General features: G+C 38.8%; 2 protein-coding genes across 2 annotated transcripts in view; both read left to right on the top strand.

Moving 5' to 3' along the window:
* Nucleotides 1-93: 93 nt before the first annotated feature.
* LOC140951931 (corrinoid adenosyltransferase MMAB-like) lies at nt 94-5,017 on the top strand. Its single transcript, XM_073401308.1, has 9 exons — nt 94-219; nt 1,047-1,087; nt 1,223-1,316; nt 1,650-1,710; nt 2,326-2,398; nt 2,785-2,882; nt 2,976-3,040; nt 4,403-4,462; nt 4,606-5,017. Exons 1-9 carry the CDS (start codon nt 107-109, stop codon nt 4,691-4,693), a joined length of 693 nt encoding a protein of 230 aa, XP_073257409.1. The 5' UTR covers nt 94-106; the 3' UTR covers nt 4,694-5,017.
* Nucleotides 5,018-12,430: 7,413 nt separating this feature from the next.
* LOC140951832 (laminin subunit alpha-like) overlaps nt 12,431-22,826 on the top strand; it is an 86,688-nt gene continuing 76,292 nt past the window's right edge. The window contains exons 1-9 of the mRNA XM_073401184.1: nt 12,431-12,864; nt 15,474-15,713; nt 16,929-16,994; nt 17,579-17,683; nt 19,368-19,581; nt 20,082-20,291; nt 20,751-20,885; nt 21,635-21,772; nt 22,279-22,419. Of these exons, the coding sequence (XP_073257285.1) occupies nt 12,502-12,864; nt 15,474-15,713; nt 16,929-16,994; nt 17,579-17,683; nt 19,368-19,581; nt 20,082-20,291; nt 20,751-20,885; nt 21,635-21,772; nt 22,279-22,419 (1,612 nt within the window). The 5' untranslated portion in view covers nt 12,431-12,501. The remainder of the gene's footprint in view (nt 12,865-15,473; nt 15,714-16,928; nt 16,995-17,578; nt 17,684-19,367; nt 19,582-20,081; nt 20,292-20,750; nt 20,886-21,634; nt 21,773-22,278; nt 22,420-22,826) is intronic.

Here is a 22,826-nt window from a genome sequence, read left to right as displayed (position 1 = left end):
GATTCGTCAAAATAATTCGTTCGATACGTGGACCCAGTCTTCTCTCGCATAGATAGCTTGGACATCTCATGGTCTCATACACGACGTCAAAAGTAGGAACTTCAAAATGGCGGCCAACGTTGCCCGCCGAATTACTTCTCAGTTTTTGTCCTTTCCCGGCAAAACAAGGAAGATACCAATATTATTTCAAGGTTCTCTGGTAAGATGGATGTCTTCAAGGTACGATATCTTCAAATAAAGTTACTTTTGCTGTGACTTTTTACTGTAAATTATCGACAAGTATTTAAGTCTAAGTCGCTTCTTTCATTTTGTAGTTGGCTTTTTGGCTGCAGACGCTCTTTAGTCAGGAAGGTCTTTACTCCAACATTACAACTTGCTGTCCTTAGTCCTGCAGTCATGCACTTTATGAATTATCTTGCCTGTTAAAATTACAACAAACTATGGTCTTTTAGTCCTATAGTCATGCAGTCTATGAATCATTTAGTAGAAGTTAGTTCAACCCACTCAACTCCCTCGGGGGAAAAAACTGACGGGGATGCTCGTCGGAAAATTAAAACTAAACGCAGAGAGACCATGGGTGTGGCTAAAGCTTGCATTGACCCCTAATGGGGATCAGACCGTACAGCATTTTTTGTACATTTCTTTATACACAGCCCTAAGCGATACCTGAATGGGCAAAATAATTGAATAAAGAATTGTCACGGTTGTTTTGAAATAATTTCAGTGCTTCGGACTTCTCTACAGTAGTACACCGTTTTTCCTTTTTTCCGACTTGCCACACACTTAAACATGGTTCAAGTTTTTGAGGGTCAAATTATATAGAAATTATTTGAAGGGAAACAAGAATTAAATTGAGTTAACGGAAGGTTTGAGTTATCGAGGGTTCGAGGTATCAAGGGTAAAATTACAATAAATGTATGAGGGAAATCGACTTTGGTTCAAGTTAGCATCTGGTTCGAATTAGCGAGGGTACAAGTTATTGGGAGTCAACTGTAGTGCTTCTTCTTGATATGCAAATGAATTTACTTTGCTGTTACTTTTAACAGCACTGTAGGTCCAAAGATTTACACCAGGACTGGTGATAAAGGTAATACACAAGTGTTTCTTCTGATATCCTAGTGTATATTGTTTGCTCTTACTTAATCATCTTTTGAGTTTCAGACTTCTTAGAATCAAGTGTTTAGGACTTTTTCAATAAAACATTTATTATTTTATTGAATAGGATATACAAGTACATATGGTGGAGAACGGCGGCTAAAAACTGATGTGTTATTTGAAGCACTAGGAGCTACTGATGAACTGTCTAGCTTTATTGGGTAGGTAAAAATAATTTTAGATTCAGTAAAACCTTTAAGTTTTAACTTTGTTAAAGCTTCTACCAGTTTCTGAGTCACATCTGTAGATTGTAATACTGGTTGATTTTGATCCATGTTGTTAATTTCTTTTCATGGTAATTTTGATTGACAATCAAAAACTAACTGCCTCAGAATGTGTTATTGTTTTCTTGTTATCTGATTGGTCAATTTTGTCTAGGTGGCCCAATTATGGTAGACGCACTGTTCCTGTAAGATAAGAAATGTTACATTTATTTATGTTGATGATTCTTTCACCGCATAAAATACTACTTTTGGTTACTGTTAACATTGCAGAGTTGCACGTGAGTATTGTGAAGAAGCAGGTCATAAAGAGGTCGTTTTGAAGCTTGAAGAGGTATCATTGTACCATGCTCTATCATGGTAAAATAAATTTTGAAAGTTTTGCTAAATTGAGTTAAAAATCGAGCAAAGTTTTTGGGGCTATTTCAAAAAATGAAGTCCTTTAATATTAGACTTTGTGTAGACTTTGTGCCACTATTCCACCAGTCATAAATTATCCTTTGATCATCTGTTAACAAACATCATCAATTTGTTGCTAGTATCGCCGGTGACTATAAGAAACTTCAATAATACAACACTAAGCTTATTGTTATAGCCAAGGATTTCATGGCCCTATTGTTTTCAGTGTACCACTGTACCAGCAATCCCTGCCCATCTATACAGTCATTTAACAAGATGTTTGTCCAATATTATTGAACATTTGATGCCAGTTGTTTTGACTCTTGTTAAATAAGCTGTGCCAGACTTGCTGTGACACTGCAACAGCTTTGGGAAAAAAACTCATTCTCTCTTTTAAAATTATCTTCCCCACACAACCTGTAATGGTTGGTCATGTTGAACCAGATTTTTTTGCCAAATGACAAGCACTCATGTATAGTTTTACTGGCAATCTGAGCTTATCATAAACAATGAGGGGAATTCAACCATACTTGGTATTTATTGCCTGTAGATCCAGTGCATTCTTCAAGATGTTGGCGCAAATGTGGCAACTCCTCGACAGTCCTCAAGTGAAAGGACCCTAAGTTAGTGTTCTTTTTGGATGCATTTTTATGATCTTGAGACTCTAGTTTCTATCAGGACACACATAATTTTTCTTTTGACCCTCTGAAAAGTTACAGTGGTGGATCCAGGGGAGGAGCCCGGGGGACCCCCCCCCCCCCCCCCCCTTATTTTTAGACCAAACTGAATTTTTGCAAATTCAACAATATTAGTACTCTGTATTCTGGATTTATGTGTTCCTTGAAAGTCCTTGAATGTCTTGGAATAAATAATGATTGCCTTGTCTTATAAAGCATGGAGTCCTTTAAAATCGTGAGAACTGTCTCCTTGAAATTCATTGAAAAATCCTTTAATTCCTGGTCCAAAAATGTGTGAGAACTCTACTAATAATATTTTGTTACTTTCACAGAAAAAACTGAATTCAACCCAGAGACTGCAGACATATTGGAAGAATGGATAGACACATACCATAGCCAGCTTCCTCCACTGAGAAATTTTATTCTGCCAGTAAGCAGTTCAGAATGAAATATAAACTTAAACCTTTCCATATCAGGCTCAAAATGGTGATGAACGCTCCCAACATTATTTATTTCCTTTCAGTCAGGTGGCAAGAGTAGTGCAATGTTACATGTAGCAAGATCAGTGTGTAGAAGAGCAGAAAGAAGGTAATAAATAGACCTTTTTACCGATATGGCGGCCATATTGAATTAATTTGATTTAAGGAGTATTGTAGGATGCCCAGGGGGCCATTATTACTTCCAAACATGGCACAAGGATCTTTTTTCCCATTACAATCTTCTTCTAAGAAAACTTTAAGAAAAAATGTCCCGAAAAGTGCTCGAAAATACAAATGAAATGTGCTAATGCAACCTGGGGCATCCTATAATACTCCTTAAATTGTATTAATTCAATATGGCCACCGTATCGGTAAAAAGGTCTATTTTGCTACAGCTGTATAAACAAAAAAAGTTTGTTAGAATTTACATCATACAAGAATGGCTATTCTCGTACATGCCAGTCAAATCACATTTCATATCAGGCTTAAAAAGTGTCACAGTGGTTTAGGTCAGTGTTCCATCATTCGAGAATTGTTGTGAAACCCTGCCATATGGCCACCTTAATAATAAAATTTTATTATATGGCAACCTTGTCATTTGTGGAGGTGTGTGTTGCCGAGTGGCTAACACCTCGAAGTCTGGATCTGGATGTCTGGGGTTCAAGCCTCGTTCTTCGCGTTGTTTTCTTAGACAGGGCACTTTACTCCACTTTGTCTCTCTTCACCCAGGGCTGAGTTGTTCAAAGCTGGATTAAGATAACCCAGGCTTAGTGCAAGATTTGAATTCAGATTTGAAAGCTTAAAAAGCATTTCAGTTTTAATTCTTTTTGTCTACAAGTTGATGATTGGAAGCTTTAAAAATAACAGAGAAAATTATCTGAGAAAATGCTTTTGAACACAAGAAAAAGAAATCCGGGTTAAATTTAACCCCAGATTAAGTACTACTCAGCTTTCGAACAACTGGGCCCAGGCGTATAAATGGGTACCAGCAACATACTGCTGGGGGGTAACTCTGCGACGGACTAGCATCCCATCCGAGGGGTGGAGCAGCAATACTCTTATTAGGTGCTTCATGCTAATGAAACTGGGATAAGCTCCGGTCGTTTGGGCCTTTGGCTCGTGGGTGCCTTTACTTTTACCTTGTCATTGAGGATACCTCGATTTGTCCTGGCAAAATGCTCATATATTCCGTTATAAAAAGTTAATCTCTAATTCTCATATACTCCTTAACTATGTAATAGACCATTTTCGATATATTAAAATTCATACTGGCTCCGAGGCTTGGGGGAATAAAACAAAAAAATGTATTATTCATTACTGAACCTCAAGATGATTTCTTTTGTTTTATTCCCCAAAGCCTCGCAGCCAAGTATGAGTTTTAATATATCGGGTTATGGGTCTGTTGAACTCATAAATGTGGCAGATGTGGCCAGTCAAACCAGAAATTTATTCTGAACCTTTTTCTCTATAGGATAGTACCTCTAGTGCAAAATGGCAGCGTTGAACCAGCCGTTGGCAAGTTCTTGAACAGGTAATAGTGATAAATAGGTTTGCTTCTCTGTTCTCAGATAGTCCATAGTATGTCGAATATAGAAACCCCTTTTTTTTCTGTAAGAGTGGTATCAAAAGTCATTGGGACATTTCTGCAGTAATGTTCTTTCTCGTTTTTTTAAGGTTAAGTGACTTTCTATTCACCGCAGCTCGCTTTGTTGCAAAGACGGAAGGAAGGACAGAAAAAGTGTACCGTAGAATTCAACGATGACAAGCCTTATTGCCAAGACATCTTGTGAATTTGTTTCCTCTCCAGAAGGCGATGAATCTTATTCTGGAGACATAATTTTGCAATTGGTAGAGCGAAAAAATGTCGCACCCTATAATATAAGTCGAAACAGTGTAATGGACATTTCTTCCGAATGGGAATTTAAGAGACCACCATTGCAGGGTTTACTCTAGAGCGCGGCCTTGCGGGATATCCGCAATTTGGAAAAAATGCCGCATAAAATTAACGTTGCCGCGTCAAATGGGGCGTTGAAAAATAGACCCAAGGATAAGTACTATTTTTTTTAAAATAAAGTATTCGAAAACATCACTGACAACAACACTGATTTGACGGCAGCTCTATAAACTTACTTTAAACTTTTATAGCCTCTTACTGCTCAATAGACCCTATTCACGATTCCCGCCATGTTTGCGCGCGCTTAAGGACTGATGGGATAAAAGCAATGTCACGTGGTCTCTCCGGGGGCAAACAGGTGAAAAATATTGTCAGTGGATGAAATTGCATTTGAGTTTGTTTATTCTAGACAACAGGAAATGAAGACCTTTTTATCTTAAAAAAAGGGAATTTGGGTTGGAGCTGAAGAGAAGGAACCGCGCCCGAGTTCTGACAGAGATGGTAGAATTTAGCGCCTTGCCGTTCCCGTTCCCAAGTTAACTTAAAATCTGGTTATTTCACGTCGTAGTTATGCTTGTTTTGCTCATGAACCCTATTGCGTTTTTGACGTCCCCATTGTCGTTGCAGTCGGAAATCCCTATTAGGGAGCCTTAGCAACGACAGAGGCGACGGCAACGAGAACGCCAAAAAAAGCAATGGGTTTGTTAAGCAAAACAACAACTTTGCATGTGCATCACGCTTTTTTGTACATTTCTTTGCTGTCACGGCACGACTACGACTTGAAAATGCCTGATTTCACGCTTTATGGAGGACGTTTGACATTTTCAGCAGATTGGAATAAACGCGACAATGTTTGAAAAAACGCGAATGCCTTTTCATACTGACGTTTTCGCTGCTAGAGCCCCCTATTCTTTTGAAGGCGCTGTAAAGAAATTTCATTTACTCCCTGTTAAAGACTCAATCGCAGACCGTTTTAGGGATACGTCAGTTGTTCCTTCCTCATGTTTGTTGGCGATGAGAGATTTTTTTTTCGCATTTGTTAATTTATTAACTTAGGGTCGCCAGTTTTGGCAGGGTCACCGCAAGAGTGCATGACGCCAATTACTGCGGGGCTGTAGCAGTCCCCTCCCCCGTTCCCCCATGAGAGATAGAACCCATCATGCACCGGGGTCTATGTCCCTATCTCTCTTCGAACAGCAGTGTGGGTTCTTTTACATGTACTTCTCCCTCCAATTGGTAAAAGAGGATGAAGGAGACAAAGCCAACGGCTTGATGTCACCGCCTAACTAACGACGCGACAGCTAGCAATCTTACCAGTTTTTTAAAGACCCTGGTTGTTGGTCTGGGAGATGCTTTTAAATTTGATCAACTTAAGAAAGTCGAGCTATTATCCTTTGAGATACAGATTAGCCTGCATAACAGGCGCTTTATGACTTATGAGCCAAGCGAGGCAATCGCGGCATTTTTCTCGAAGCGCGAAACGAGTAGCCTCCCACGTAGGCGTTTTTAGAGGAGCTCGTATTTCGTCCCTCCCCAAAAAATACGAGCTTCACTAAAAGCAAACATTAACCACAAAGGACTGCAAAGGACCTCAAACGAATATGCCGGAGAACGTAGGATCTACAAAGACCTGGGGCCCGTTTCTCGAACGTCCCGGTAACTTTTCGGGCCCGAAACCAAATATTCAAATCGAAATATAAAGAATAAGAGCGTAGGTCCTGGCTAGCAGACTACTCCATTTTGTTTCATTAACTGATAGTTTTATCATGTTAGATGCAAAACTATTGAAACTTCGATCTTTACTGTAAACTGAGACAGCTTACCGGGCCCGTTAATTATCGGGACCTTCGAGAAACGAGCCCCAGATCAGCAAAAATGAAAAGGAGACATACTAAATTCTGCAAGCAGAATATTGCAATGCTGTACGATCAGCATTGCAGTATTCTGCTTGCAGAATTTAATATGTTCACTAAAATCGCCTACGTAGGAGATAGATAGATAGATAGATAGATAACTTTATTTAAACACGGTTAAGGTTCCTTCAGCATGTACAAAAAAAAAAAAAAAAAAAAAATCTAAGATCTATTAGAGCGGTTTTAACTTGACTGTCGTAAAACCAAAACCAAAGTAAATACACTAGCCAACCAAAGGGCGTAGTAAAACCAAAACCAAAACCAAAACCAATCCCTTTCGACAGTCAAGTGAAAACCGCTCTATACCTAACTAAACTAACTCTGATTAAAAATACATTCATAAAATTTTAACTACCTAGCTATTTACAAATAAAAGCTGCTTTTCAAGGATGCCGTGTAAAACTGTATTAATGTATGATCTCATTCAAAACTGTTGCGACACAGTTTGCGTTTAAAATCATGTAAAGAATCTGCAGATCTTAAATCATGGGATAGGCTGTTCCACAGCTTAGCTCCGCTATAGGAGAAACTTTTCTTTAAATAATTGGTACGGGGCAGTGGAAGGACTAATTTATTTTCAGTATTCCTCAATCGATAAGAAGTTATTTCGTCACGAGATACAAATTTAGATGTTAGATAGTCGGGAGTCATCCCATGTACGGTTTTATACATCATAATAGCCGTCGATACTTGTCTTTGGTGTTTAAGCTTACGCCAACCTAGTGCCAGGAACAAATCGTCCACATTACAATCAGAATTAGCGGACATTAGAATACGGGCTGCACGATTTTGGAGCCTCTGCAGCTTATCGGAAAGACCAATGCCGCAGTTGGTCCATACGACATTACAGTAATCAAAATGCGGTTGAAGTAAACTGTCGTAAACATTAATTAATACATTAAAAGGAATAAGATGTCGTATTCTTTTAATTGCACCCAAGGCAGAAGCAATCTTTTTACAAATACTCTGTATGTGGCATTCCCAGCTTAAGTTTTGGTCAATATGCACTCCAAGAGATTTTGCCGTTGACACTTGCATCACGGGATGGTCGTTTATCATAAAAGAAGGAGTTTCAGAAAGCTTTGATGGCTTCTGCCTCGACCCAACTAACATAAACTCAGTTTTAGTCAAGTTAAGGGTCAGTTTGTTAGCCGATAGCCATATATACACCTTGTTTAAATCGTCGTTAACGCAGTCATTTATGAGTTTTAAATCTGCGCTGGCATAGGTTAGGCTGGTGTCATCGGCATACATTCTAGGTTGTGAAAAATGCAAGCAATTAGGTAGGTCATTAATATACAGTAAAAACAATAAAGGTCCAAGAATTGTTCCCTGGGGAACACCACATGTAACTAATTTTGGGTTTGACATTGAGCAATTAATTTGGCAAGTTTGGGTACGATTGTTTAAATACGAAGTAAACCATTCGTGACAGGAACCGCGTAATCCATAATATTGTAATTTCGTTAATAAGATATGATGATCAACTGTGTCGAAAGCCTTTTTTAAGTCTAAGAAGACAACGGCATTGATAAGGCCACGATCAACGTTCACTGCCCAGCTATCGGTAGCTTCGAGTAATGCGGTTACAGTAGAATGTAAAGAACGAAAACCAGATTGGTAACGGGATAGAATACGATTCTCAGTAAGATGGTGATACAACTGGTCGTAGACTACCCGTTCAAATACTTTGGCCACGACTGGGATCACCGATATTGGTCGATAATTGGTGGGATCATTTCGTTTACCAGAATTTTTATACAATGGAGTAACCCTAGCCGACTTCCACTCATCGGGAAAAATTCCTGTCAACTGTGATTGATTAAATATTAAAGTAAGAGACTCGGCATTTAGATCAGGGCACTCCCTTAATAATTTAGCTGATATACTATCTAATCCAGTGGCCTTTGATTTACAAAGTTTTGAAAGGAGAGAATAAATATGAGCAGATGTTATTTCCTTGAAGACAAACTCCTTAGAAGTTCCACAAAGAAACTCTTTGTAGGTGGTATCAACATTCGAAACATTTCGACTAAGCCTTGGTCCAATCTCAATGAAGAAAGTGTTCAACAATTCAGCAACTTCTGCTTGATTGCTCGATTTTAGTCCCTGATATTGAATTTCATTTATTATTGTTTTATTAGATTTGCGGGAAGTCAATTCATTGATGGTCTTCCAGGTCTTACGTTGATCACCGGCATAATTATTAAAAGAATTATTATAATAGGCCCTTTTAGCAGCCTTGATTTCCTGATTTACTTTATTTTTGACCTTCCGGAATCGATTCCAAGAGGACGCATCCTTAGTTTTAACAGCCTTTTTCTTTAGCCGGTTTCTGAAATTCATTCGTTTTTTCAAATTTGTAGTAATCCAAGGAGACTTGGTGGGACGGGTGCGTTTAGTTTTCACAGGGGCGTGCTTATCACAAACACTTAGGAATAATTCTTTCCATTTTTTCCACATGTCATTGGGGTCGTACAGTTCTTTGATATCGTCCCACGGTTGCGTCGAAACATCATTACGGAAATGATTGCTGTTGAAGTGTTTAAATTGTCTATAGCTGATCAAATTGATTCCTTTAGAAACAGGCGGGATTGAAATTTTACGGTACGCGTAAACAAGACTGTGATCGCTTATACCCACGTGTGTCACCCCAGAACAGAGAATATTGTCTTGGTGACTGGTGAAAATAAGATCAATTAGGGTACTTGTTGAGGGTGTGACTCGAGTAGGCTCGTCGATTAATTGTTTTAAGCCATAAATATCGGTAACATTTAACAGAGCCCTTGCATAGATGTTTTCGCTGGACAGCAAATCGCAATTCATATCACCCATAAGATAATGTTCAACATTCTCGGAATCAAGTCTTGCTAACAAGGAGTCAATATTCGAGAAAAGGTCTATAAGTGAATTTGGCGGTCGGTACCACGAGGTAACAACAAAAGGTTTTGAGTTAGGTTTTAAAATTTCAATCGATAAGATTTCTAAAAGTTCGTTATCTAAATCCTCGCGGACTACGTAATTTATATTCGAACGAATATAGAAGCATACACCCCCACCAAATCTCCCATTAACGGTCCTGTCACGACGGATGACATCATAACCCACAATTTTAACCTCCTGATCAGAAATACTCCCGTCGAGTCTCGTCTCATTAATAGCTAGTATATCAATGGGTTGACCATCTAATACGATACGAAGTTCATCTATATGTTTCAATAGACTTGTAATATTTAAGCTAGCCATTTTAAACCCACGACCCTTGGGAAATATAAAATCAGGATTCGAATTGCTCCTGGCACTAGTTGTGGTGGTGGAATTAGGTGTCGCCACAGTTGTTGAATAGGAGTCTAATAGGAATCATGTCAACGAACAATATTATTTACGAAATTACTAGCTAAAATAGCAATACCTTTTTTGTTAAGGTGCAGTTTGTGATTGTTCAAACACGTCTCGTCAATGTTTGGATGCTCGACAAAGCTCCAACCATGTTGGTTACAAAATGTTCTTAAAACTTTATTACAATCTGTTATCTTCTTCTTGAGCGAGTCTTCATCGAATCTTTGTGTAATTGCAGAGATGGTCAGTTTAGTGTCAGGTGAATTTGTTGCAATAACATTGCCCAAGTCAACAATCTTCTCCGCGACATTTCGCCCAGATGATGAATTTTAAGATCGTTCGTCCCGACGTGAAGAATTATCGCCTTCGGTTTTGCTTCCAAGCTCGGTTGTAGGTAATGCTTCATATCGGCGGTTGTTGCACCAGGGAAGCTTCTTACAGTTACGGGCCGTTTTGCTGCTCGACTTAATAAGTCCCTTCGCAATCCTTTGATTATTGAATCGCCTGCAATGATTGTTTCTTCATTTGATGAAGGGCCACTTTTGTTCTTCTCCAGTGAAGGGCTATTTTTGTTCTTAGCTTTGATCTTATTTGCATTCTTTGTTTCCTTTTTCCAACTTGCTCCCAAGGGCCATCGTTAGCAGAGGTTTTCTCGCTTGCTTCTTGGGGTTTTTGATTTTTTTCCGTTGACTCTTGGTTGTAGATAAGACCATTCAGATCTTTAGCTACACATGTTAGCGCCAGTTTGAGCGAGTCTCGCTCGGCTTCGACGTCCTTGAGCTGGATTTTTAAAGCCCTTTTCATTTTCCAATGCTTCGACTTGGCTGGAATTGGCGGGAAGGTCAGTCGACCGTTTCAGCCGTTCAAAGTTAGATTTTAGAAGTTCAATGTCTTTGCAATTAGAATTTAGCTTGGTTCGTATATCGAAGTCTTCAGAGTCATCTGAGTTAGCTAGCGAGCCGTCGGTGTCTGAGGCGGTTCGCAAAGAAGGAGCGATTTCATCGTCCATTTCAGTGTCGTCCGCGACCATCGTAGTTTCATTTGGTGGATTTTCAACATGAATATCTTGTTCATTGCTACTTCCAGCGTCTAAGAAGCTGTGTAATCGTTCCCTGAGTATGTCTTTGTTTCCTTGGGTAGAAAGACCTAGTTCGGCAAGCTTGTCTTTCAATTCAGAAACTTTTAGACCGGAGCTAAGAGAGACACGTCCGTTCGCCATGCTTTGCATAATAAAACTACGAGACTACGAGACGAGTGGAGAAGAAAAAAATAAAGCTTTATTTTTGTCTCCTCCCCTCGTCTCGCGATTCGCGCAAAATGCCGCGTTCGCCTCGCTTGGCTCATAAAGCGACTGTCACGCGGGCTAGATACTGATTGTCTTACTAAACCGAAAGTGAACGTATCATTATCACGATGCATAACAAGATCAGATGTATTTTAACAGTATACACATCAGTGACTTTATGGATTCCTTTAGAGTCTTTATATAGACTATCATAGTCTGAAATATCATACGCCTCCACCCCCTAACCAGTGGTCAATTGCCGTCCTTTTGCCTGAGAAGTGGTATTTTGAGCGATTTTGAGTTCGCTGTTTGTTGTTCCTCTTAATAGAAGGACATCTATTAAGGAACAGCAATTACCATATTATACTACTACTTGAGGAATTTCTGCAATTTGATTGGCTTAGAACAGTGGTATTGCAGAAATAAGTAGCATAAACAAATAATAGCATGATTTGTACGTGATATTTGGCAAACCACTCCTGATATTTCAACAAGCTTGAAATATCACTCGTGGTATTTATGCCAAATATCACTACAAATCATGCTATTATTACCTTATACAAACTTCTTCGGTTATACTAAAAGATTGTGTGGGTGGCCTGTGGTTAGGGCGTGACAAAATGTGCACACGAGGACTCTCCTTCCCATACTTCACACGTCTTGCGAGCTAGGAGCGAAGCCTAAGGCAGACACTTTCCTCTCTTGTCCTCAGTGTGGAGAATTGTCAATTAACTGCTACATTTTTAGGCCTTTTTTTCCACTCTACTTCGTCTTCTGGTCTTGACTAGCTGAATTAAGGATTTGTGATATCTGGCGATGATTCACGTGTACATTAATTCCGTTATGATCGGAAAATTTCTTTCCGGTAAGCTTAAGTTTATGTGTTTGTTCGTGTTTGCAGCATTGACGAGCATTACTACATCGTCATGCCTCTGGATTTTAGAGTTCAGCGAAACCGCATATGGTTTGACCAATTGCGAATTAGAGAAAACGTGGTGTAAAATAGCGGGAAGTCCGGAAATTCCTCTCACTGCCTCCTTCTACGCCCAAAGAAATCTGATCCCCATCAATTCAGACAAAGGGTCCTGTGTTGTCAGTTTGCCGAGTTTGATCGTGGTCGTGTGGATCGAGCGCGAACCATGATTTCGGCCATGAAAAAGCTACTTGCCATCGTTTTACCTGTGATTCTGGCCTTAACATTTAGTCCACAGTTAACTTATGGTCAAATAACAGCCATCAACATCGCACAGGGCAAGAAAATCGAAGCGACTTCAACGTGTGGAGTTGGCGTAGGCGAGAAAGAGCTTTTCTGCAAATTGGCGACCGTGCCGGGAAAGTTTGCAATCTCTGGTCTATCCTGCGATTATTGTGACCCATTGACACCTTCAAGTAATCATTCGATAGAATACGCTATTGATGGAACTGAAAATTGGTGGCAGTCACCCCCGCTTTCCAGAGGACTTCAGTATCAACAAGTCAACATCACAATCGATTTGGGACAGGTCGGTGTGTTCGCCGTTTTTATGCTGATCGCAATATGCTATTATCCTCAATCGTCTTCTTTTTAAGTGACAGAATTGTGGTTTGCTGCAGTTAAGCTTCAGTTTGTCTTGTACAACTCATCGACCTGATCGGCCAACTGCGCAATCCATAATTTGGTCTCGAGATTTGTATGAATTCTTTCTCAGCGTTGCCGCAGATCTCTTGAAGGAAACCTGCATTTCAGGTCACATTCCTTAGGTCATGGTCACAAATACCTCGCAAAAATTTTCCAAAAAGAGGCAAAGACAGCCTCATTAAACCGTGAGCCTTAATAGCGAGCCTAGCATAGCATTTTTACTAAAAGCCTGTTTATTTGGATGTGTTTTTTAAGTGACCTGCATGAACCTTAAATCTTGCCCTATGGAATGTGATTCAAAGATACACGGTATGCGGCCTCTGTAGGTTTTCTCTGAAGCTGAAATTTGAAAGCGCGACAAATTAAAATTAAGTATACAATCCGAAGTCTTTAAAGGTTCACAGTGTTTTCAACGTACGTTACAAAGCTTGGGCATTTTCTGTAAGATAATTTAAAGGAATTTCTCACCGAGCCAAGGAATGTGTCAGGAAACCAGTCATTTCGACCGATGATCGCTGCAAGTATAGTTTGTGTGTGAACAAGAAAAATATTTTGGGTGGTTATTCTTCATTCTTTAAGCCAAAAGCATGAAACTACTGACAATTCGACTGAATAAACTTGTACAGGGTTGTCAAAAGTAGCCAGCTGCTGGTGAAAATCCCCGCCTACTTGGTTAGTAGTATCGGCTGCCTACTCTGCTACTCTGCATTCTTTACGGATGGCATTTTTTAAATGAAATATCCCTGGACTGGCCACTAACTTTGACAACTCAGCCGACTGCTTCTTCTACTATTTTTATTTTTACAACCCTGCTTGTATCGAAACGACTTGTGTCGAAATGGCTTTGTATCAAAATGACCAGTAACCATGTGTCATGGTATCCCAGTGCCCTTGCTAATTGCTTGCCATGCTTTGCAGTTTCTGTTACGCTATAATAAAATAGACTCTTCCATGGTTCTTTCAGTGTTTGACTGGGATCAGTTGCCGAAAATCCGTCAACACAGCTGAAAGGAACACCTTAAAATTAGTGGAAAGTGCCAAATTTGAAGGTTATTTGTTGTAAACAGAAGCATATATATAACCCCGAAGTGTATAACTCTGTTCCAATTCTCGTTTTTTTTTTGAGAACCGATCAAGATATAGTTCCTATTATGGAATCACTGATATGCGAGGCTATAGCTCTAGTGTTAAGAAAACTTTGTATGGCGTTGTAAACAAAGGGCTTCAAAGGGCAATTAAAGTTTTTTGAAGTAAAATTGACCAAATCGGAACCTGACTAATCATGATAAGCATCTTACGGGTCTAGCTTAACTTGATGTGCTAAAAGGAGTTTGCATCAACATTACATGTCAACCTTATTTTTTACCTGATAGTTTTCAAAGGTTGCTATCTTAATATTAAGAGCAATGCACAAAGTCCAATCAGAATAAAAATATAGCATGTTATGCAATGAACACTAAGATCCAAAACTACTTATTGAGCACAAAGATTTTTTTACAGAAAGTATTCGCAAAGAAAATTATTTGTATGCGTCTGACAACGATCTCATTGGCTCCACTACCTGAAAATATAAATGCTTTTGTTTGTTGATTATGTTATATAACAAATTTAGATGTCTCAATGGAGTTGTAGATGTACTTGGAGAACTGTTTAGGACTTGAAGAAGTCGTTATTAGCTAAGTTTTTGATGGGGATACCTCCAATTCTCTGATTCAATATTTGGGCAAAAAAATTCTGTACTTCTGATTGGACGGCTGAAAAACCCCAGCATGGTTCTAAAAAAATAAACTTAAAAGTATACTTATTTAACTTGGTTAAACAATGAGCTGCTCAGTAGTTGGCTTGGCGTTAGTGTGGCGTTGGCGTGGCATTTGCATTTGTTACCGTTTTATCGGCATGCTTTGGCGAGCTGGCAGTTACCCTACGCTCTGGTGTTTTTGCCAGGGTTTGCGTTGCTGTACTAGGCCTGTTGTGGGGCAATTTCCCCTGCCCCCTGAGTCAGCAGTTTACAAATACAATTTATGCATGTGCGTTTACATGTGCTTGTAGTTTTACAGTGTGTAGTGTTCGGGCATCTTGCTCAGTATTGCTCAGTTTTAGTGTTTTTTTCCCTCCCTCCTCACCTTTTATTATTAGTAGTAACGGTATTGTTGTCCTTATTTCTCCACTGAACTTGGTTCAGTGTGATGGATGCTTGGGCTGGGTGTGGCGGGCGGGGCTCGTGGCTGAGTTGTGGGTAGGGAAGGCTTTTGGGGTGTTCTTGCTACCTGGGTTAGGGGTCGGCAGCTGCAGTTCCCAGGTTCCTAAGAACCCAACCTCCATGTGCAACTCAGGCGTTAACTAGTCTTTATCAAAACTTGAAAAGAACCATTGAAGGGTCTATTGCTTAAAGGTGTAGGTTATTAAGGTGGTTCAACTGGATTTTTAGGGGTGATGCCTCAACTGTCCTTTCTGTGAATAATTATTATTTGTCTTTTTTTTTTTTAATTATAGGAATATCAGGTAGCCTATGTCATAGTCAAAGCAGGAAATGCGCCTCGTCCAGGAACCTGGGCTTTGGAAAAATCTGTAGATGGGGGCAAAACATATACACCTTGGCAATACTTTGCTACGACAAACAGCGAATGTTTAAACTTCTTTGGAACCTCCTCATTGCTTCAGTCATTCAAGGATGACACTACGGTGACATGTACAACAAGTTATTCACAGGTGCCTCCGTTTGAGAATGGCGAGGTAAATTATTTTGTGTAGAGTTAATATGAGAGATCCCTTAAATCTGGTAAATCATAAACTTTGAGATGCCTATAAAATACTTTTATTACAACTATTTATTATTTTTATTTTTACTATTATTAATTATTATTGCTACTAAGCTATTAGTGTCCTCAATTAATGCTTTTGCTAAATACACAGTCTCTTCAATAAAGAAGGTCTTTTTGACAATTGAAATTTCATGCCTCAAGACTGTCCGAATTCTTCCAATTCTGGGATTCCCAAAACTACTAGTTGGTATTTTTTGTGATAGCTCTGATAGCCTGTTTTATAGCTGTTCTTTTGTAAGGCACTCATATGTAAATGGTTGGATATCGTTATTTGGGAGAGCACAGTTGAGAACAGGACTGGTGCTTACAGTGACAGATGTTTTGACAAGCTGAGGTCATCATGCCTTAAAATCACTCAATCCTAGTCTACATTATATATTGGCAAGATTATTTGTCAATCTACATATAATTTTTGAATCTATGGATGGAACCCTTTGGTGTTACCATTTAAATGAAACCTCTTTTGCAGGGTTTATACAGAGTCTTGAATTCTTGAAAAAGTCTTGAAATTTGTCCAGCAATTTTCTAGACCTGGAAAAAGTCTGGAAAATAGAGATGAAGTCTACGAAAATTGAGTTTTTATTCAAAGCTACAACAAAAGCTTTATAAGTGAATTTTTTTTCACTTTTGTCAAATCTTATTCAATCTTGTCCATATGTTTGCAGCACACCATGAAAAAAGCTTTGTTCCCGCATTAAAAAATAGGTGATCAATAGAGTTCTTAACAACCTTGAGTCTAGAAAAAAAAAATATTTTTTTTGGAAAAAGTCTGGAAAAAGTCTTGAATTTTGGTTCCAAAAATCTGTATGAACCCTGTATTTATTTCTTAGGATTTTGCCAAAAGAAATTTGAATTGTTTGTGTGTACTTTTTCTTTGGCCACTAATAGGAATAAGAGGGTTAACAAATTAAAGTCAAGAAACCCTTATAAATACAGGTTGACAAGTCATTGTCACTCATGGCCCTACACAGTGCTCACTCTGATGATCATTATCCAACTTATATTTACATTTGACATGACCAATGATTTAACGGTTTGGACCATTTACAAAGTAATCCATATCGCACTGTTGTTGTTTGTGCACTGTAACAAGAATAACTAATGATTATTACTGTATTTATTTCAGATTCACATTTCCTTGGTAAATGGAAGACCTGGTGCTGCCAACTTTTCTTACAGTAAAGCTCTGCAGGTGAGGCTTGATGCATACACATGTACGTCACCAGGACTGAAATGAGAGATACATGAGTAGCACTCACAAAGACGCCGTAATCCTTTAGTTTTGTTTATAACGTCAAATACTTGCAAAAAAAGGTTGCGTCAAACTTCATACAGTTAAGTTTTTCTTAATCTGGCCTTGGGATGACTGGGTTAAAAAATATTTGGGAAAATCAGGATTCCTGGTAACCAAGATGAATTTTAATGACATAGCTCTCATCGGACTTTCTTCATTTCTAACAGAAGATTATTGACTGTGTGAAATGTAATCATAGTCACCTCTGGTATATCCTAAAGAGCTCAGTTAAATGTCCCTTCACTATTTTAAGTGGTTATTTTACATTTCACTCAGTTTTGGTATGATTTCTTAATGGCTGAATTTTGTTAAACTGTGTAACACAGTTTTCTCATTCTGCTTTAATGAAACAGTATTATTATTTACTGAATGCATAGATTCAGGAAAAAGCTGAATCTTTACAGAGACAAGCTGTTCTAGTACATTATTTATGTCTTTTGGTTTATTTAATGTGAATAAAATGCATGTATGTTTGATCATAGGACTGGACACGTGCTACACACATAAGATTGAGATTGTTAAAAGTGAAGACTCTGTTGGCAGATCTGCTGCCATTGGCTCGCGAAGATCCCACTGTAACCAGACGGGTGAGAAGACTATAAATACCCTTGTTAATTCTGCAATGAAACCCTCTTTTACAGAATGACCGTTATCTGTCAAAGGGATATTGGGGGATATAATTTATTTGGGGCTGACATCCTCAGACAAATGAAATCACCAAAAGTCTGGTCATTTGAGTTGCCAAGAACAAATGAATCGTGGTCATTGAGAAAGGTTGCTGGTTGCTGGGTGTATTTGACTCTGGTAGGTAACGGTTTAATGTAGATTGTACTTGTTTAGAAGAAGGTAAGGAAAAAAACAAAAATTTCTGGAGTCAACTAGTGACTCTTTCCGTGACCTCAGTGGAGTCATCTTAAACATTTTGGTGTAAAATACACCAAATTTGGCATATTTGCAAACCCTGCAGGTTCATCCAAGATTTACAAACCCCTGTATGTTGCACACAAGCATATTTTTGACATGTAAGAGAAACTTTGTTTTTCATCATCCGATCAAGAGAGGAACATAGTCAACTCTGAGCCAGTCAACACAGCACTTTGATCTAGTTGGACTAAGTAAGTGATGTCCGACTTCAGTGTGATCAGCCTGTTTGTTGTTTTTGCATCGGTCTAAGACATAAGTGATTTCAGCTTGGAGTCTAATGGAACCAACCCAGCATTGGTCCTTTGGGTCGGATGCCTTTTGCCCTTAGAAAAGAGGCTTGAGGTTTGTCAGGTCTCGTAGACTTTTGTGACTACAGTATATCAGAGTTGTCAGAAAGTTTTGAAGTAGACAGCTGAGTTGTTAAAGTAAACGGCCGGGCCAGGGATATTTTACTTAAAAAATGCCATCTGTAAAGAAATGCCAAGCAAAGTAGCCGGCCGATACTAACCAAGTAGGCGACGATTTTCGCCGGCAGCCAGTTACTTTTGACAACCCTGGTATATTAGCTGTGCTCACTAAGTGAGAACAAGGCAGTAAATCAAACAAAAGTGATGATTTTGGTAAGGATACCTCTTGCACTGCTGAGTAATATAGTGATGGAATTCAATTATGTGATAGGATTTGTTATTGTTAAGAAAGTGAAGAAGGACAGGCTTTGATACAACTGTAATCTGCTTGACAAGGTTCTTATACATCAATTTACAACTGGATGTACAGCCCAGGAATGCTAATGTACAACTTTCAGTCTTAGAGCAACTACCCGCGAACAACAGAATCTCATTACACTAAAATATGTGTTGCCGCTAATTTTTTATTTTAGTTAATTTTTATTTTTCCTTTGTTTCAAATTCATTAGCATACATTACCATAGCCAAAAACAATGGAAAAATAAAAATTACCTGAGATGAAAAATTAACTACAACGTGTATGTACTAGAGTAGGGTAGGGAAATTATATGTTTCTGGGAAATTGCCCACCTACCCCTCACCTAGGCCAACACTAACACTTACTTCTCACTTAGGGCAAAATGTTGGCTTAGGAGAGGGGTAGGTGGGCAGTTTCCCAGAAACGGGTAATGATCCAAAATTATTCATAGGCCCAGTCTTACAGGTTTCTTTATGACTCTACCTAATTGAGTATGATGGGCTGTAACAATTACTATTAAACTGGTAATTGGGGGAAAATAGGTCTGAAACTTAGTTACCACAATCAGATGTGAAGGAACAACATATGATGTTTTATACTGTCTGCATAATAATGCTGTTGATCTTCTGCTTGTTTTTGCAGTATTTCTACTCCATCAAAGATATTTCAGTAGGAGGAATATGCATGTGTAATGGTCATGCTGATGAATGTGTTCAATCAGATCGGCAAGATATCACACAGTTAGTGTGCAAGTGTAAACATGCAACATGTGGCATCAAATGTGAAACATGCTGTCCAGGCTTTGTACAGAAACCTTGGCGACCAGCTACACCGGATAATGATAATGAGTGTGAACGTGAGTATTAATAAGCCAGCGAGTGAAAATTGAAGGTTTGTGTGTGGAATAAAGGCCTCCAGTGACTTCTCATCTAAGTCAAATTCTCCCTTTGATTCACAGGCTGATGAAGCACAAATTTGAAGTAGAACTAGGAGATCATCTGAGAAGCCACTTGGAGCTTTATTCCAGTCACTACTTTAATATTATTGTTGTACATTTACATCTATAGAATCAAATAAATACATGTATGCACAGTATGTCAAAATGTTTCATGTAATGAGACCAATATCCAGCTATCTTCTACCCAACAAGCTTGGTCAATAAAGGAATTATTCACATGGCGAAAAAGAGAACTTTTTTTTTGTGGGACCAAGTGGGAAGTCTGGAGTGGGCAAGATCTTGTCAGCTCAGGTAGCCAATCAGAACACAAGATTTGCTTCATCTTGCCTGCTTAATGCAAGTACAATGTTCAGACTGTGATACATACTAACTCTAAGTTTTATTTTTGATGTTTTCAGCCTGCAACTGCCACAACCATGCAACAGAATGTTATTATAGTGAACAGGTTGCCCAGCAAAAAGGCAGTTTGGATATCAATGGAAACTTGGAGGGTGGTGGAGTTTGTCGCAATTGTCAACACAATACATATGGAAATAACTGTGAGAGGTGTAAACCAGGCTATTATCGTCCTACTGGGGTGCCCAAGACGTCACCTGATGTCTGTCAAGGTACAAGCTATTTCAGGTTGAGCTTTATGACATTTAATTTTTTCAGCTGGCAAATGTTGGAGAAAGTGCACCAGTAATCTATACACAGGCGAGAAATTAGCAAATGTAAATTAAATTAAAAACCTCACCTGGGGCCAGATTCACAAAGTCCTCTAAGGATATGACATAATCTTATCCTATGTATTGTTCCATAATAATAGCCCATTTAAACAAGAGTTAGAGATATATTTTAATATATATGTTACAGGTCAAAATTAAATTCAGGTTAAAATTTTTTTAACCTAGGTTGATTCTCAATTTCCCTTGTCTCATGGCCCCAATTGTGACCTTTAGATTTGACCACTTGTACTTTATGCATCATCCCCAAGAGCTGATGGCTCGTCCATAATGCATTTATTAATGTTAATAATATTATGGTAACAACATGTATGATTTTGTGCACTGTACCTGGCTCTGCAGCTTGTGTTTGTGACTTAAGATTTTCCACTGGCCGCTGCTTTGATGGTGAAGGCAACTGTGAGTGCTTAGAGAACTATAGTGGATCACAGTGTAACCAGTGTAATGCGGGATATTATGGCTTCCCCAACTGCAAACGTAAGTTGACAGAAGATCCTTGCTTTGGAGAGAATTATAATTATATTTATAATGAGTGAGCAGCATCCAAAAGCAATTTTTCTCTTTAAAAAACAAAAGACAACATGCAGGACAGAAAATACTACAAATTGAGCACGGCCACAAATCCTCTTGTGTTCACACCTCAGTTGCCAATTACTCACCCTTTAGTAACCATGTGAGTACGATTCAGTCAAACAATCCAGGCAAAATTGCAAAAAATCATGTCGCTTTGACCAGTACAGCACTTCAGCAGACCTCTTACAGCCTATGTATGTTTTATGTTCCCAGTGCAGGCAAGGTGATCTTCTAAAGGAAATTTGCCTTTTGTTCTTTTCAAAAGAAGTAAATAATTATATGTGTGCATAGGACAGCATTTAAACGAAACAGCACTCTGGGTTATCATGGTCATGAAGTGGAAGACAAAGTTTTCTTTCTAAAAGTGTATATGGTCAACTCTCTTTTATTGGACACCTTTTTAACTATATGCTGCGTGTTCTAGGCACCTCTTTCTAATTTTTTTTCTTAGTACGCCTGACAAATGTACTTAGAATTTAGTGAGTTTTTCGTTAGTTTATTTTGTGCATAAAGTTGGTCTGTGCCTTTCTTTGTGCCCTATATTTAACTCTCTATAAGACAGATGTCTCTTTAGATGGGCCCTTAGTATCAGTCCCAAAGGTGTCCATCTAGAAAGAGAGTTGACTTTATTGTGGTGGTATAATTTTTTGCAGCATGTGACTGTCATCCACTTGGTACAAGTGGACGTGTCTGTGGACCAACTGGAGATCAGTGTCCATGTAAACCTGGTTATACAGGTGCTAAGTGTGATCAGTGTGACACAGGATATTATGGATTCCCTAACTGCAGAAGTGAGTTATTACTTGGACATGCAATCTTTGTCCACTGTTATGGAGTGCATAACAAACAGAGATTAAGTTAGAATAAAATTTAAACTACAGTAATCTGTTAGAAAGAGTACAGTGAAAATAGTTTTTTTGTACTTCTTTGGCAATAAAATTCCATTATAATGGATTGAGGTAGTTTTTTCCAAAAAAAATGATCGGTTTGGAGGCTCTGAAAGGTCTTTGCGTTTACAGTGCACTTGTAGTGATCAGGTTTGAAATAGGTTTACAGGGCTTCACAAATTGGTAAAATTCGCCAATCCTGATTATGAAACTTCTGTAGCAGCAGTCTCAACATTTCTGTGGTTATAAGAGTTAGAAAAATGAAGGAACTTTTTTGGTTCTGCTATCTGCCCCCTCACCCAATACTTTTTTCTCTTCTTGAAAGCTGGTGCACACAACTCAGCTGATTGTACCTGTCTTTGCTTATTACTGTACTATGTTTAATGTCAGTGACATCTGCATTGTTGTAGGGTGTAACTGTGATAGGGTTGGATCAATATCACCAGACACCTGTGATGTGACTACTGGCCAGTGCAACTGTCGTCAAATGTACACTTCCCGACAATGCACTCAGTGTAGTAAGGGATTTTACAGCTTTCCTGAATGTAATGGTAGGTACATGTACTTGCTTGCATGTGAGTTTTCACATTTCAAGTTCTTGTCCTTTGTCAGAGTGAATGCTAACTTGAATTGCTCCAGCACAGTGCCACAGTTTAATTCTTTTAGACACCCCTTAGTTTATAACATGCATAATTTAAAAATGCTAACAGCAGTTAACAGCAAAGAGCACCTTCAGTGCTAGTGGCCCGTGAGTGGCCTGTATTCCCAGTAGTTAGTCTGCAACACTGTTCACATAATTTGGTCGTATCTTGAGTTTACTTCATGCATTGATTTGTTCCACACAGTTTCTTTCAGCCACTTACCCGCCCCCCCTCATTTGTTTTCTTTCCACTGATATTGTGACATGTGCCTGTTTTTTTGTTTTTGTGGGGATCGTGGCTGGGTTGTTGTGCCAGCC

This window comes from Porites lutea, chromosome 11 (assembly GCF_958299795.1).
Source record: "Porites lutea chromosome 11, jaPorLute2.1, whole genome shotgun sequence".
Lineage (NCBI taxonomy): Eukaryota > Metazoa > Cnidaria > Anthozoa > Scleractinia > Poritidae > Porites > Porites lutea.
The sequence above is the reverse complement of the archived record's forward strand: the minus strand, read 5'-3'. Positions and strand labels throughout refer to the sequence as shown.

Bases quoted from the DNA above. Each gene is read 5' to 3' on its own strand.
- LOC140951931 (XM_073401308.1), top strand. From the start codon at position 107: ATGGCGGCCAACGTTGCCCGCCGAATTACTTCTCAGTTTTTGTCCTTT. The intron at 220-1,046 runs GTACGATATCTT...TACTTTTAACAG, and splicing joins GTAAGATGGATGTCTTCAAG to CACTGTAGGTCCAAAGATTT. The intron at 1,317-1,649 runs GTAGGTAAAAAT...TTAACATTGCAG, and splicing joins GAACTGTCTAGCTTTATTGG to AGTTGCACGTGAGTATTGTG.